Source organism: Festucalex cinctus, chromosome 6 (assembly GCF_051991245.1).
Source record: "Festucalex cinctus isolate MCC-2025b chromosome 6, RoL_Fcin_1.0, whole genome shotgun sequence".
Taxonomy (NCBI): domain Eukaryota; kingdom Metazoa; phylum Chordata; class Actinopteri; order Syngnathiformes; family Syngnathidae; genus Festucalex; species Festucalex cinctus.
In genome coordinates, this window is record NC_135416.1 from 25,886,983 (window position 1) to 25,899,914 (window position 12,932).

At 40.0% G+C, this 12,932-nt stretch overlaps 1 protein-coding gene across 1 annotated transcript in view; it reads right to left on the reverse strand.

Annotated features, from left to right (window-relative positions):
- The window catches only part of maml3 (mastermind-like transcriptional coactivator 3), a 326,823-nt gene that overhangs the window by 10,492 nt on the left and 303,399 nt on the right, over positions 1-12,932 (reverse strand). The window contains exons 4-5 of the mRNA XM_077523123.1: positions 2,463-2,723; positions 1,628-1,703 (exon numbers count right to left, since the gene is read on the reverse strand). Of these exons, the coding sequence (XP_077379249.1) occupies positions 1,628-1,703; positions 2,463-2,723 (337 nt within the window). The remainder of the gene's footprint in view (positions 1-1,627; positions 1,704-2,462; positions 2,724-12,932) is intronic.

Below are 12,932 nucleotides of genomic sequence, written 5' to 3' on the forward strand. Positions count from 1 at the left end.
TTGCTCCAAATCCTGTAATAAACCCACTTCTGACATCATTCCACTAATCCCTCACCTCACAGCCTGGCGTGCAACAGTAACAGTGCGAGAACAAAGAGGATCACACTCCACACTCACCATTTGTGCAGTGAGTAGACTTATGGTACTAATAATTGTAGACATACTAAAAGTGAGTATGACTGAAAATTTAGTCTAGATGGGATTAATGGCAGGTCTTCGTTGATATCTTTCGGACTTTCAGTTATATATCCTCTGATGGTTACAACAGCCTTTCAACTTGAATTTCCACCTCCCTCACCGAACAGTCTTCATCTCCCCATCGTCCTCACACCCACACTCTTGTCACTTTCTGTCAAGCCTCTCCACGTTCCAGATCATCTACCTATTCTTCGTGTTGCCACCCCTTTCCATCCTCTCTCCCACTTCACTCCACTCATCCATCTCTCTGACTTCACCGGAACTCTGGGGGATCCAGGACAGACAAGTTGCCTTGGTAACAGGCAGAGCAGGAAAAATCTCATTTTTTAAAAGACACACCCACACACCCACACACACACACACCCCCCCCCCCCCCCCCACACACACACACACACACACACACACACACGCACACACGCACACACACACACGCACACACACACACACACACACACACACACACACACACACACACACACACACACACACACACACACACACACACACAAAGGGAGGCAAAAGAATCTAATCTGAATGCCAAAGGGTATATTTGACAGAAACAGATCGAGGGGATGAGCTTTGGATTCACTGTGATATTAACAAAGTGAAACATCCTGTATGATTTTCACAAACCATTGAGTGTAAGATTAAATAGGTGTATTTGTAATATTGACTTTAGACCAGGGGTGTCAAACTCGTATTAGCTCAGGGTTCGCATGGGGGAAAATATATTCCTAAGTGGGCCGAATCGGTAAGATAATGGTATATAACTTAAAAACAATTGCCGCCACTTATACGCAGATTTTTTAGATTTTTGCCAGTCCTAAATTACGGAGCTCAACTATAATCTATTGTTTAAAAAAAATAACTTTGCCTGTATGAGTTCCAGACGTGTTGAATCTACCTTTTTGTGCATATATAGTTCCCAGAATGCATTGTGTGGCACAGTTAATGAAGTTATAAGTACGTTAATCCTTGTCATATGAATTTGTGTTACCAGTAATTGAATTTGTGCCGTATTTAATACGTTTATGTTGGGTTTATGTTACGTTTTGTGGTGTTTTTTTTTATTTTTTATAAACAAACCATAACTAAGTTGTGTGTAAAATAATGACTTCCAGGGCGATTCCGTGTACAAGTTATTCATCTGAGGACTGTTTGTGAAATTACAAATTTATATATATGATTATAGCTGACTGATTAATTGGTACGACATTACGATTTTATTTTATTTTTTTAACTTTACAAAGTCGTCTCACGGGCCTGATTAAACCCCTTTGTGGGCCTGATCTGGCCCGCGGGCCGTATGTTTGACCCCACTGCTTTAGACCATTTCTGTCTAATTACAACCCCTTTTTTTGGATTGGGTCTCATTATGTGTGGAGTTAAATGCATGTAAACGACGTGTTTGCTGATGTTGGTACTCCACCTTGATACTGACTGACTTGAGGGAAGGGATTCCTCTGGCCTTGGCCCATCTGTCTTGGGAGATGCTGCTGTTGGAGCTACATAAACACACAAGCACAGACATAGACAAATGCAATATGACACAATGTAAATATTATAATTCAAAAGACAAATTAGAAGAGCAGATGTGGTGTAGTGAGGATGTTATGAAATCTTATTAAAGTGTTGACTCTTGGGTAGTTACAGTATGTTCCTTTTTCTGTGCATGTGGGTTATTCACGTGTAAATAAGAGTGCCCAAAAAATGGAATATAGGGATTAAATCAGAATTTGGCACTTGGACTGCAGTGTTATCATCTTTAGATGCTTGCTCCAGATACATTTTGTCTGATTGATCAGTGCACACCGAGGAAGCAGAAGTTGCAGCCCCTTCCATTTGTGTGGGCTGTGAGAGCGACTGTAATTCACAAGAGACACTAAACCTCAGCGGGGTGTTCCATCCAGACCGCAATTTAAGTACATCTCTGTATGTTTTTGAGGATCCAATTGAAAACCAACATGGTGGGTGGCGACTTCAGAGTCCAAGACTGTTTAACACTTGATTCGCTCACAGAGAAAGAAGTCAAAAGAAAACAGCACATTATCACAGCAGGTGGCGTGTGGCGAATGACATGAACATAAGCGTGTACACATGCTGGCGAGATGAAAAGGAAGTGGTGAAGAGGGTAATTAGACACGTAACCAGGAAACAGTAGGGGATGAGCTGCTGTTATTCATGGACAAAATGACACAGTGTACGAACGAACAGGCCAAAAATAACGATAACGTAATGATCATGGGCTTTGATGAAAGACTCACCTGTTCGGCCAGTAGCTGCTGTTGTCTCTGCTCTCTGAAGAGCTGCTGCTGCTTCTGCTGCTCCATCATGTGCATCTGCACCCTCTTCTCCTGCTCCATTGCCATCATCTGTTTCATCATGGCTGCCTGCTGCTGGTTGCCCACATAGCCTGGAGGTGGACCCGACCCCTGGTTGGGGCCCACCCCTGAGGCCACGCCGCCGGCAGGGTGCGGAGGTGCGATGGCGCCAGGTGGTCGGGACATTCCCACGACACCTTGCTCCTTGATAGATAGGAAGTCAAGAGACAGTTGCAATCGTCAGTTGGAATGAGAGTGAAGGGGTTCAAATGCAACCGGGTGGCAACAGAAGCGAGTTGCGGTGGTGGCCGTCGGACGTCGAGTATCAATTTGGTGAGCACCGTTGCCCGTTCTGCATGCACAGCATGGTGAGTCAAGTTCCTTTGATGATCTCTCATAGTTGATAACAAGGTGTTCAGATTCTGTTTGTGTTTTGGATTTTATCATGTACAATGCTCATAACAACTTTCATTAATTGTTATGATCCCAAACTGATTTTGCTGACAGAATCACATTTTGTTTTTGCGTGTTGTGCAGATGAAGCTGTGCAGAAAGTAACTCCTTCCATCTCTGTGTCAGTTGTATTTGCTTCCACATTACTTTTCACCCGTGTAATTAACTCTGGCTTGTTGTTCACCGTAGCTGCCATTCATGTTTACACGAGCAGACACATAACAACTGTGTGAGCTGCATTAAGGTACACTTTTTAAATTAAAGTGAATGTCTCTATTTCAGCATTCACAGTGGAGTACGAATGGAATTAGCATTTCGTATTGAATTTTTTGGTGAACACATCACAGCAAAAAGTCGAGTGTTGAAATGACTCCCACACAGTCAATTTCAACACTTTTTCTGGGTTTATCAAGCTCAACACTCTACAGAGTTGAATCAACACCTTGTAAGCAGTTAACCATTTTACACTCTGCCAGTTACTTAATTTAGTCACTTAGCTTACTTTGATTAACTCTCTGCAGAGTTGGTTTAACACTAAATAAATCAACTGTCAAATAACTGATCTCTATTTAAATCAGATAATGTTAAAAATGCACTTTGGTATAAAATGTCGAGCAACTCAAGTCACAAGTTGTGATGACAGTGGACAAGATAGTCGTCCATTGCAGGAGTTTGAAATGCTAGCTGGCGAAACTTCCTTGTTCGCCAACCCGCTCACTCAACCAATGAAAGGCAGTCCAACCCAAGCCAAGCTTTTAGGACCGCCCCTTCATTTGAATTACATTTCGTCCTGGCAAAGTTTCTGCACCATGAAATAAATAAATGTGAGAGCAGAGTGTTTTTATTTATTGATTGATATTTAATTCTATTTATATATATATATATATATATATATATATATATATATATATATATATATATATATATATATATATATATATTTACATTTATTTTTATTTTTTGAAACTTGTTTTTTATTTTTTGTGCTAGTGTTGGCAAATTGGAATGACATGTTAAGTTTCCATTTGAGTAACACCTCTGTCATGTTCAAGTTATTTCATAAAAAATAATTACAAGTTTTCTATCACACTTGTACGATGTAATACAGGGGTGGGAACCCTGGCCCTTGAGAGTCACTGGCAGGGCCTGTTTTCCATGTCTCAGTCCTGACTCAAATGATCAGATCATCAGCAAGCTCTGCAGAAGCCTAATAATGATCCTGTTCATCAAATCAGGTGTGTCGGTGGAGGGAGGCATGAAAGACAGGCGGGGCAGTGGCTCTCGAGGACCAGGGTTCCCCTCCCTGATATAATGGAACTATCAAGTATCAGAATCTTTGAGTACTCAAAATGATTGTATTTGTATTTCATCTGAACGAAGTAGCATCGGTGTATCCCTATACATATACAGTAGCCTATATGTTTATGTGCATTTTTGTATCTTCAAAACAGAGATGGCTGAGTGAGATACCTAAAAGTGTCACTTTAGTTGCATAAAAGCAAACAAAGACAGTTCAGGTATCTTTAGCCACATCATGCTGAGCCTTCACAATGGAGCCATGGTTGGTCCTCCTTACTGCATATATTATCTTCTCATTAGCATATAAAGAGCATTTCCTTCCCCACTTAGCCATATGCTAATCTGCAATAGGACGGAATAGCTTGGTTCACAAGGGGGAGCCTTTACTGTGTGAATTTCTTAAAGCTTGCCAGCTGAACTGGAAGTGGATATTGTTTAGACGAACTAGTAAGAGAAGCAGTAGGGGTCCAAGAGCAAAGGGAGATCTGTTCACATCAAAATGCATCAGCACAGCCCCTCGCATGACTCAACGACAGAGCACATGTGACTACTGGTGTGAGGTAGAGAGCAAATGCAGTCTTTAGCGTCATAAACTGTATTCAGGCGTATGATATGACAAAAAAGCTGGTGGAGAAACCAGAAGTGTCGTTTCCAGATGCTGAAGGCAGCCACACCGGACTGATTGAAGCTTTCAGATGCGTCTCATCTAATGCTGCTTTCTTCCTTCGGTTTACCACGTTCAGACAATGGAGGTGGAGGGAGCGGGCGTAGTTTCAAGAGCTGACCAACAGGTGGCAGTGGTGACCTATTAACAGCTGTGTGTGTGTGTGTGTGCGTGCGTGCGTGCACGCGTGTGTCATTGGTCTCTTAGCAGATGGCTCAATCATGACTGCTCTGATCTACGATTCTGCCGTCTCCCCCACACACTAGCCCCCCCCCCCCCCCCCCCCCCACATCTCTCCAAGCGCCCCACCATTAAAAACTCTCTCTCCGCTCCTCTTCAATCTTTTGGAAAATACAGAAAATACAGGGCCCCTCAGCGTCCGCGATGGTGTGAGTTTATGTGGTATACAAATGCTACACATACTCTACTGTATGCCAAAAAAGGCTTCCAGGTGATGGCAGGAAGGTGACATTTGAGAAGGGCTGAGAGAAGCAGAGCTGCTTTTTGTGCAAGGAGGAGTGAGGGAGAAGATCAAGGAGGAGTAACCGGTGGCCTCGAAGAAAGCAACAGTTGCTACGGCAGGGACCAGATGGCTCTTGGATCAGAAGCTACGGTTCCCGTGCCTGGTCGCCCTTCGCAACACTTGGCAGACACGCACGCTCACATGCCTCCTCTGTTCCATGTAAATAAATATTCGGCTTTGATGCGTTCGTCTCTGAAGGCGCAACTGCATCCTAAGTCCGAATTGTGAATCATATTGTCATATTCATTCGAGCTATCTCAACTAACTCTTCACCTCTGACTACATCCTAGCACTTGTGCACTGTTCAACAGAAATGGGTCAGTGGTAATTCAGGCTGCCTTGTACACAAGTCAAGTTGCCAGTTTGTTGCAGGAACGGAAGAGAGGATGTGGTGAAAACAATATGCCTTACAGGTTGCTTGTGGAGGTGTGTGCGCGTTTGTTCGAGGCACATCGTGTGTTTGTGTGTGGAGGGGGCTGGCAATTTTATTGGGTTATGAGCCATACAGAGCAGTCAATTACATTACATGTGAAGCAAGCTGGGATAATGTCTGGGTGCATGCGTGTGGTGAAGAAGTAGTTCATTTCATTCGAATGTCTCACACTCACAAAAATGAATCATGGCATAATTTATTTTGAAGTATTTTTTCCTAATGTTATTTGAATTGTCTTTCATATTTATTTATTAACAGTGGAACCTTACGTTAACACTCATAAACAATTCAGATTACGTCCAACATTTTCATAGAAAAATAACCTCTCTAGGTATAATTATCGAGACGAATGGACTTCAGATGGACAAACGTATGGATCTATGTTGTGCTGGTTCTCGCGCTGCGTAACCATTATTGGATCCGTGCATAACACATTACTGTAAAATGCAAATGATACATATCTGCGGCGTAAGGCAGTCGCATCTATCATCATTCACTCATTCAATCGTAAATGTGACTGGCTCTGGATAAAAGGTCGTCATGGGTCAAAAAATGCAAATTAAGATATTCGTATATTCTAATTGGACATTTTATTCCCTTAAGTACGATTGACAAAGTGAGGGTGTATTTAGACCTGCACTGTTTGGTCCGCTTTAAACGTACCAGAGTTCGTTTCCCACGCTGGTGCGGACCTTTTGTGCAGGTCTGAACACACACAAACGAATCCTGGTGCAGACCAAACAAGCGGACAGAGACCGACCTTTCGAGGTGGTCTCGGTCCGCTTCCAAACGCACTCAGAGCGGTTCGCTTTGCAGTCTGAATACAAACCACAGCTGATCCGCTCCAGCTGCTGGACATATGCGCCTTTTTGGGCTTAACAAGCCTTCATAGTCAAGTATCGCGGGGTGAATTTTGCCCGGTAGTGAATATTGTGCTAAATTTATTCATAATCATCCATATTCTGTTTAGCCACGCTGCTGTCAGCATGTTGTGGTGGGTGCGGGGTAAGCGGAGCGCAACTGCTCCTCCGTTTACTACACGCAATCGACGCGTTCCAAAATTAGAAACAGCGTCGCGGAACCTCCATTGAATGAGCTGCCCTCGACACTTTCATATATCTTGCATCTATAAACCCACAAATATGCCGAGCAGTATGCAGCACGTCAAAATTTCACGTTTTCCGCCATTTCCGGGTTTCGTATGCGTACAGCCCTTGTCATTTTTGTCCAATGGGAGCACGGATCGTCACGTGGGTCGACGTGATTACGCAATATAGTTCACTTGCAAAAAGCACAGTGTGAATATGAACCGCACCAAACGAAAAAAAAAATAAAGTCCGCTTTTGGTCCAGACCAAACAAGCGCACTAAAGGACTTTTCTGGTCTGAATACACCCTTCGAGCAATTTCAATGTTGCCATGTTGAAATTCATAGTTTTGAGGAAAAACATGTTAAACGTTTTGGGAAATACATCTTTTAAAGGTTCAAAGCAAGTATTATCATAGGAGAGGGATATTGAGCCCAAACATTCAGGAACTGTTGAAAGACCACTGTAAAGTCAATTCCAGCACCAGGTAAAGATAACATGTGAGTGCGACCTCTCAGCAGATGTAATCAGCCAATAATGTTGCTACTTGTGGTCTTTTTTGGGGGGTGGGGGGGACGAGGTCAAATTACTGCAATGGGAAATTTGATTTAAGAATTTTGTGTCAATAAAATATTTGTCATTTGGTAGGGTCTGTTTATTGATATTTTAACATAGATAGTAGGGGTGTTAAAAAAAACTTTCGGCAATATATCGATAATACAGCTCACAATTCTTGAATCGATTCAATAGGCAGCCGAATCGATTTTTAAACATCCATTTTTAATGGAAAAATATTAGGGCTGTCAGAGTTAAAGCATTAATAGATGAATTAATCGCAGAAAATTATCGCATTAATCACGTATTAACGCAGATTAATCACACTATTTTTTTGGACCGCACTTGAGCCTTGAACGTAACTGCGGATGGTTACATTGAAGGCTGCGCAGGTCAGTGATTAGGTTAATGCACGGCATTTCCTACGCCTGTTGTTCCAAGATGAGCGGGGTGACTCCAGTTGGTGTGCTCGGTGGTAAATTTCACTTTAAAAAAACACCCCAACGGGACTTTAGATAAAACAAAAGTAATTTGCGTTTCATGAATTAATAATTGCTGAATTGCACCCAATTGATATGATGATGTTACGTTTTGAGCAATACACGCATGCATGCAATTGCGTACATGCATTTAATCAATGTTTGCAAATCACATTCAGATAATAAAATGCGTTAATGTCAAAATATTATGGTATTTTGTATTTATTTTATATTACGCGAATACACAAGTAATTTAGCTGATTAATCGTGATTAATCAAAATTAAAAAGTGTAATTAATCAATTAAAAATTTTAATCGTTTGACAGCATTAAAAAATATTCAACAAAACGTCTTACTTAGGGTTAGGATTCACACCTTAAGCATGGAAGAACGTTATATAAATGGAACATTAAGCCTTAATATTTTATTTCAATTTTGTTCAAACATGGAACAGATTACAACCTGTTTGTTAAATACATTGGCTCACAGTTAAAAGACTGAAGTTTCATATAAATAAATAATACATTTTCATGCAATTCTTACAGTGTACCTGTACAAGTTCACTGAATAATATTTTCTAAATTTGAGTAAAAAATCGTAACAATCAACTTATAAATTCGTATCGGCATTAATCGGTATCGAATCGTGACACGAATCGAATCCTCAGGCACGAGGCAATTCACACACCTAATAGATAGCATATCTCAAATGCATTAGGCCACATAACGAAAATAAAACATGTTGATGATTCAACAATCAACGTTTTTTTTTGTTTTTTTTTGCATTCAATGAATTACATAAGCAACACATCAACACTTTACACATACTGTACACTGTACAGTATTTATAAGTAACTCCAAATATGCGCTGTCCGCATTGTAGGGTGATGCACACGGGCTTTGGAAGGACCAATCCCAAACATCTTTTCATTTGCAAGTTTAACAGGCTTATATATTTGATTTTAATTTCATCCTACTTTAAACAGCATCAAGTGGAAAATTATGTCGATAGTTGCAGTATAATTCTGCTATGTACACAATGATCGACATGTTATCAATGACGTGTTATCAATACAAATGACAACATTGAGGTATGATCAACATTATATTGAAAGGATAAATAGACTTGTTAAAGAAAGAGATCCTGGAACTGACAATTAACTACATCTGGATTACCAATATTCGCCAGTGCCTGAATCCTATGATGAAATTTGCTTCTGTAAACCAAGATGAGTGAACAGACTGTTGTTAAGCAGCCATGTAATCACATCTTAATTTTGCTTGTGTTTGTGTAGCGGAGTTAAAGTGTATTTAATTTATTATTTTTCATTCCTGTTATATTTGTGAATTTAATCTCAATGCGACATTTTTTTTTTAATTTATCAGTGTTTTGTTTTTTAGGTAATCTCCACATTCTGCTTCCATTCAGCCTTTTAGGCTTCCGTAACCGTTTCCGCTTCCCCTCACATTGCGACACTACTTGAAGAGGGTGTGTCGTGTGTGAGGGGAGTTGTTACATCATTTCTTATAAGAATTGAGCCATTAATGTTGGTGCTACTGTTAAATTTTGTGTATATTGATATGATGTTACGATACTGGGATCTTTCGTGTTAATTCCGTTGATGATGGACGATTTTCTGTGTCGCCGTTTTTGCACGAATCCTATTTTTTGTTGTATGACAGTCGCTGAGAAAGTGGTTCTGTTGCACCGTAAATATGGATAATTTTTGTTTAGGAAGCAGATGTGCAGATGAGGAAGAAGACAAACAGTGTTTCACTTTGTTTTCTACAGGTATGGTTTATTTGATTGTCAATAAACTTGAGTTGAGTTGAGTCATTAGTATGTTTGTCGTTGTTTGTTGTGCTCCACACAACGTGCACTGTCTCACTTTGGCCAGTGGGTGGCATTGTTCTCTTATTCATGGGTCCTTTTTCTTTGTGAGATTAAAACAACAATTAAAAATACTGTTTTCTTGATTATCTTTGTATATTTGTGTTTATTATAACTTTTTCTTTTTATAAGAATATGTATTGTTTATTTTGGAAAAGAAATGCATATTGACATTGCGACACTACTTGAGAGAGAAGCAGATGTGCAGATGAGGAAGAAGACAAAAAGTGTTTAGCTTTGTCTTGTACAGCAAATAAATCCTGGAATACAGTCTGTTAACCACCTATTCACTAAGGATATTGCTCTAATCATATACTGGCACAAACACGCTCACAAATTCTGACAGTTGGGAGCAAATTTGCAACTGATTTACCACACATGGATGTTGGAACAGTTGCGAGAAAGATAACATTATCAGAAAGCGAGCTTGGACCGAGGAGGTGCAGAAGTGTTTTCCTCATTTAGCGCCAATGTAGTAAGCAGAGAGGACGACAACAACGTCATTCATTCATAAAATACAAATTATTGGTGCGATCCTTTTCTAAAAAATATATATATTTTCAGAGGTTGACGTGGGCATACAGTATATGCATCTCTCATGTAAAAATGATCGCAAAATGTCCCCCCTCCCAATGATCGACGATCAGCCCGGGTTACGTCATGTGTTGTAAACCAACATAGAAAATTCATAATTTGTGAAAAGTCCATTAAACGTGAATAGCACCTGCTGCAATGGATGGCATTACCATTGCGACAAACTTGCAAAGGCCAAAGTGTACATAGCGTAGAGATAAAGGAGAGGGAGGAAATCCATCTTAGCACTGTACAGCTCATAGCAGTTGGCTCAGTGCTCACATGAAACACGGCGAAATGACAACCAACATGATTGTTTCCTAAGTCCAGGTAAGAAATGGTGCCTATATGTGATTGAGCAATTTGCTACTCCTGCAGATATCCCTAACAAAACACACAAAATACAGTATAACCACATACACATGCACGGTGAGCAGACCTGACTATATTCAAATCACCCTCCAACTCCATGCCACCACTTTGCCACCACGCGCATATAATCATATTGACATGAGTATGTATGCAAAGCCACCGCTTCCTCATGTGAAGAACATATCCACCCACTGTCCCTCACACCACCTCCTCATACTCACATCGTCACTTTCTCCCCAAAGAGAGTTATATTTAAACTGTTAGAGAGCAGCCTTGCTCCCCACAGTGGTTTGTTTAATCTCTAACCTCTCTGCGCTCTAAACCCGAATTGGCCTATTTCTGAACTGCACACACAGTGTATGTGTCTAGGAAAACGCTGAATTTACAGGCCAGTTTATAAGGAACTATACACACTCACAGATTAGAGAACAGTAAATGGGGTTAAATCCTTTGACAATAAGCAAAGCAACTTGGTGTTATGCACCAGTACTGTGAAGGTCCTGATTTGAAAACAGGCAATGACAGAATGACTCTAATTATAAAATACCATGTTTAACTTGATTGTGTTGCTTGATTTTATCACAATACAAATAGAGAAAAATTAAAATAGTTCTTAACCTATGTTTGTGGTCTTGCTAAAATTAACCTGCTATGAGCGGTCTCACGTAACATCATTTAAAGTTTCACTAGCTAAGAAGTCAAATAATTATTATAATTTTTATTATAATAATAATTATTATAATGAATAATTATTTAACATTGAAGGGCCATAATTGGCCGATTAATAGATTGTAGGGGTGTGAATTGCCTAGTACCTGACGATTCGATTCGTATCACGATTCACAGGTCACGATTCGATTCGATACCGATTAATCCCGATACGAATTTATAAGTCGATTGTTGCGATTTTTTTTCATTCAAATTTAGAAAATACTAATCAGTAAGCTTGTAGAGTGTAAGATTTATATGAAAATGTATTATTTATTTATCTGAAATTTCAGTCTTATAGAGGTTGTAATCTGTTTCATGTTTGAACAGCATTAAAATAAAATATTAAGGCTTAATGTTCCGTTCATATAACATTCTTCCATGCTCAAGGTGTGAATCCTAACCCGAAGTCAGACGTTTTGTTGAATATTTTTCCATTAAAAATGGAAGTTTAAAAATCGATTCACACACACAAAAAAAAAAAGGCAATGATGATAAGACGTTGAATCGGCAAGACTACCGAATGAACAATTCTGAGCTCTTATTAAAAAAAAAACAAAAAAAAAAACGATTTTTTTTATTGAATCGATTCGAGAATCGCGCGATGTAGTATCGCGATATATCGCCGAATCGATTTTTTTTTAACACCCCTAATAGATTGGGTCTAAATTATTTTTTACACTTAAAGCTACTATATGGAGGATTTCCCCAAAAAATATCTTAACAATAGCCTTTTTATTTTACCATTTATGACTGAAACATATTCTAATTAGTAGATCAACATCTTAGCTGTTCACAATGGGTACTCCTACAAGCCTCTGGCCAATATTATTTCGGAAGCGTCCGGTCCGAATCCTTCAAATTTCCCGCCCTCTGTCTGCGGGATGTGACGTCATGCACGTTCTCGTCAGTTGTTTCCTGTAGTCGCGAATACGGAACTAGTACAGATTTTCGCTGCCCCAGACACCCGGTGTTACTCCGCGGAAGGCTGCTTAAAAAAAAATGAAAACAATGTCAAGTGCCACGGAAAAAAATAATAATAATCAAAATTTGATAGTGACCGACGCCGGGCAAGAACGAGAGTGAACATTGGTTTGACATTTCAGCGGTGGAGAGAGTTGAGATCGGACTTGGATTAGAAAAGTGATTCACAGCTGGCTTTCTTTCTACTCCAAAAGGTAAGAAGCGAGTATCTTGACATTTAGAAGAAAATGTGTTGTTTTCAAATAGCAGTAACCTCAAGATCGATTACTTCTCGGTCGTAACTATTGGGGTGAAAGTGAGGTGGACGGCAACATTTAGCGTGAAAGGGGCGGCAAAGTTGAATGTAATAGAACATAATGACTTTATGAAGAACAGACGTTCCATTCCGCGGCG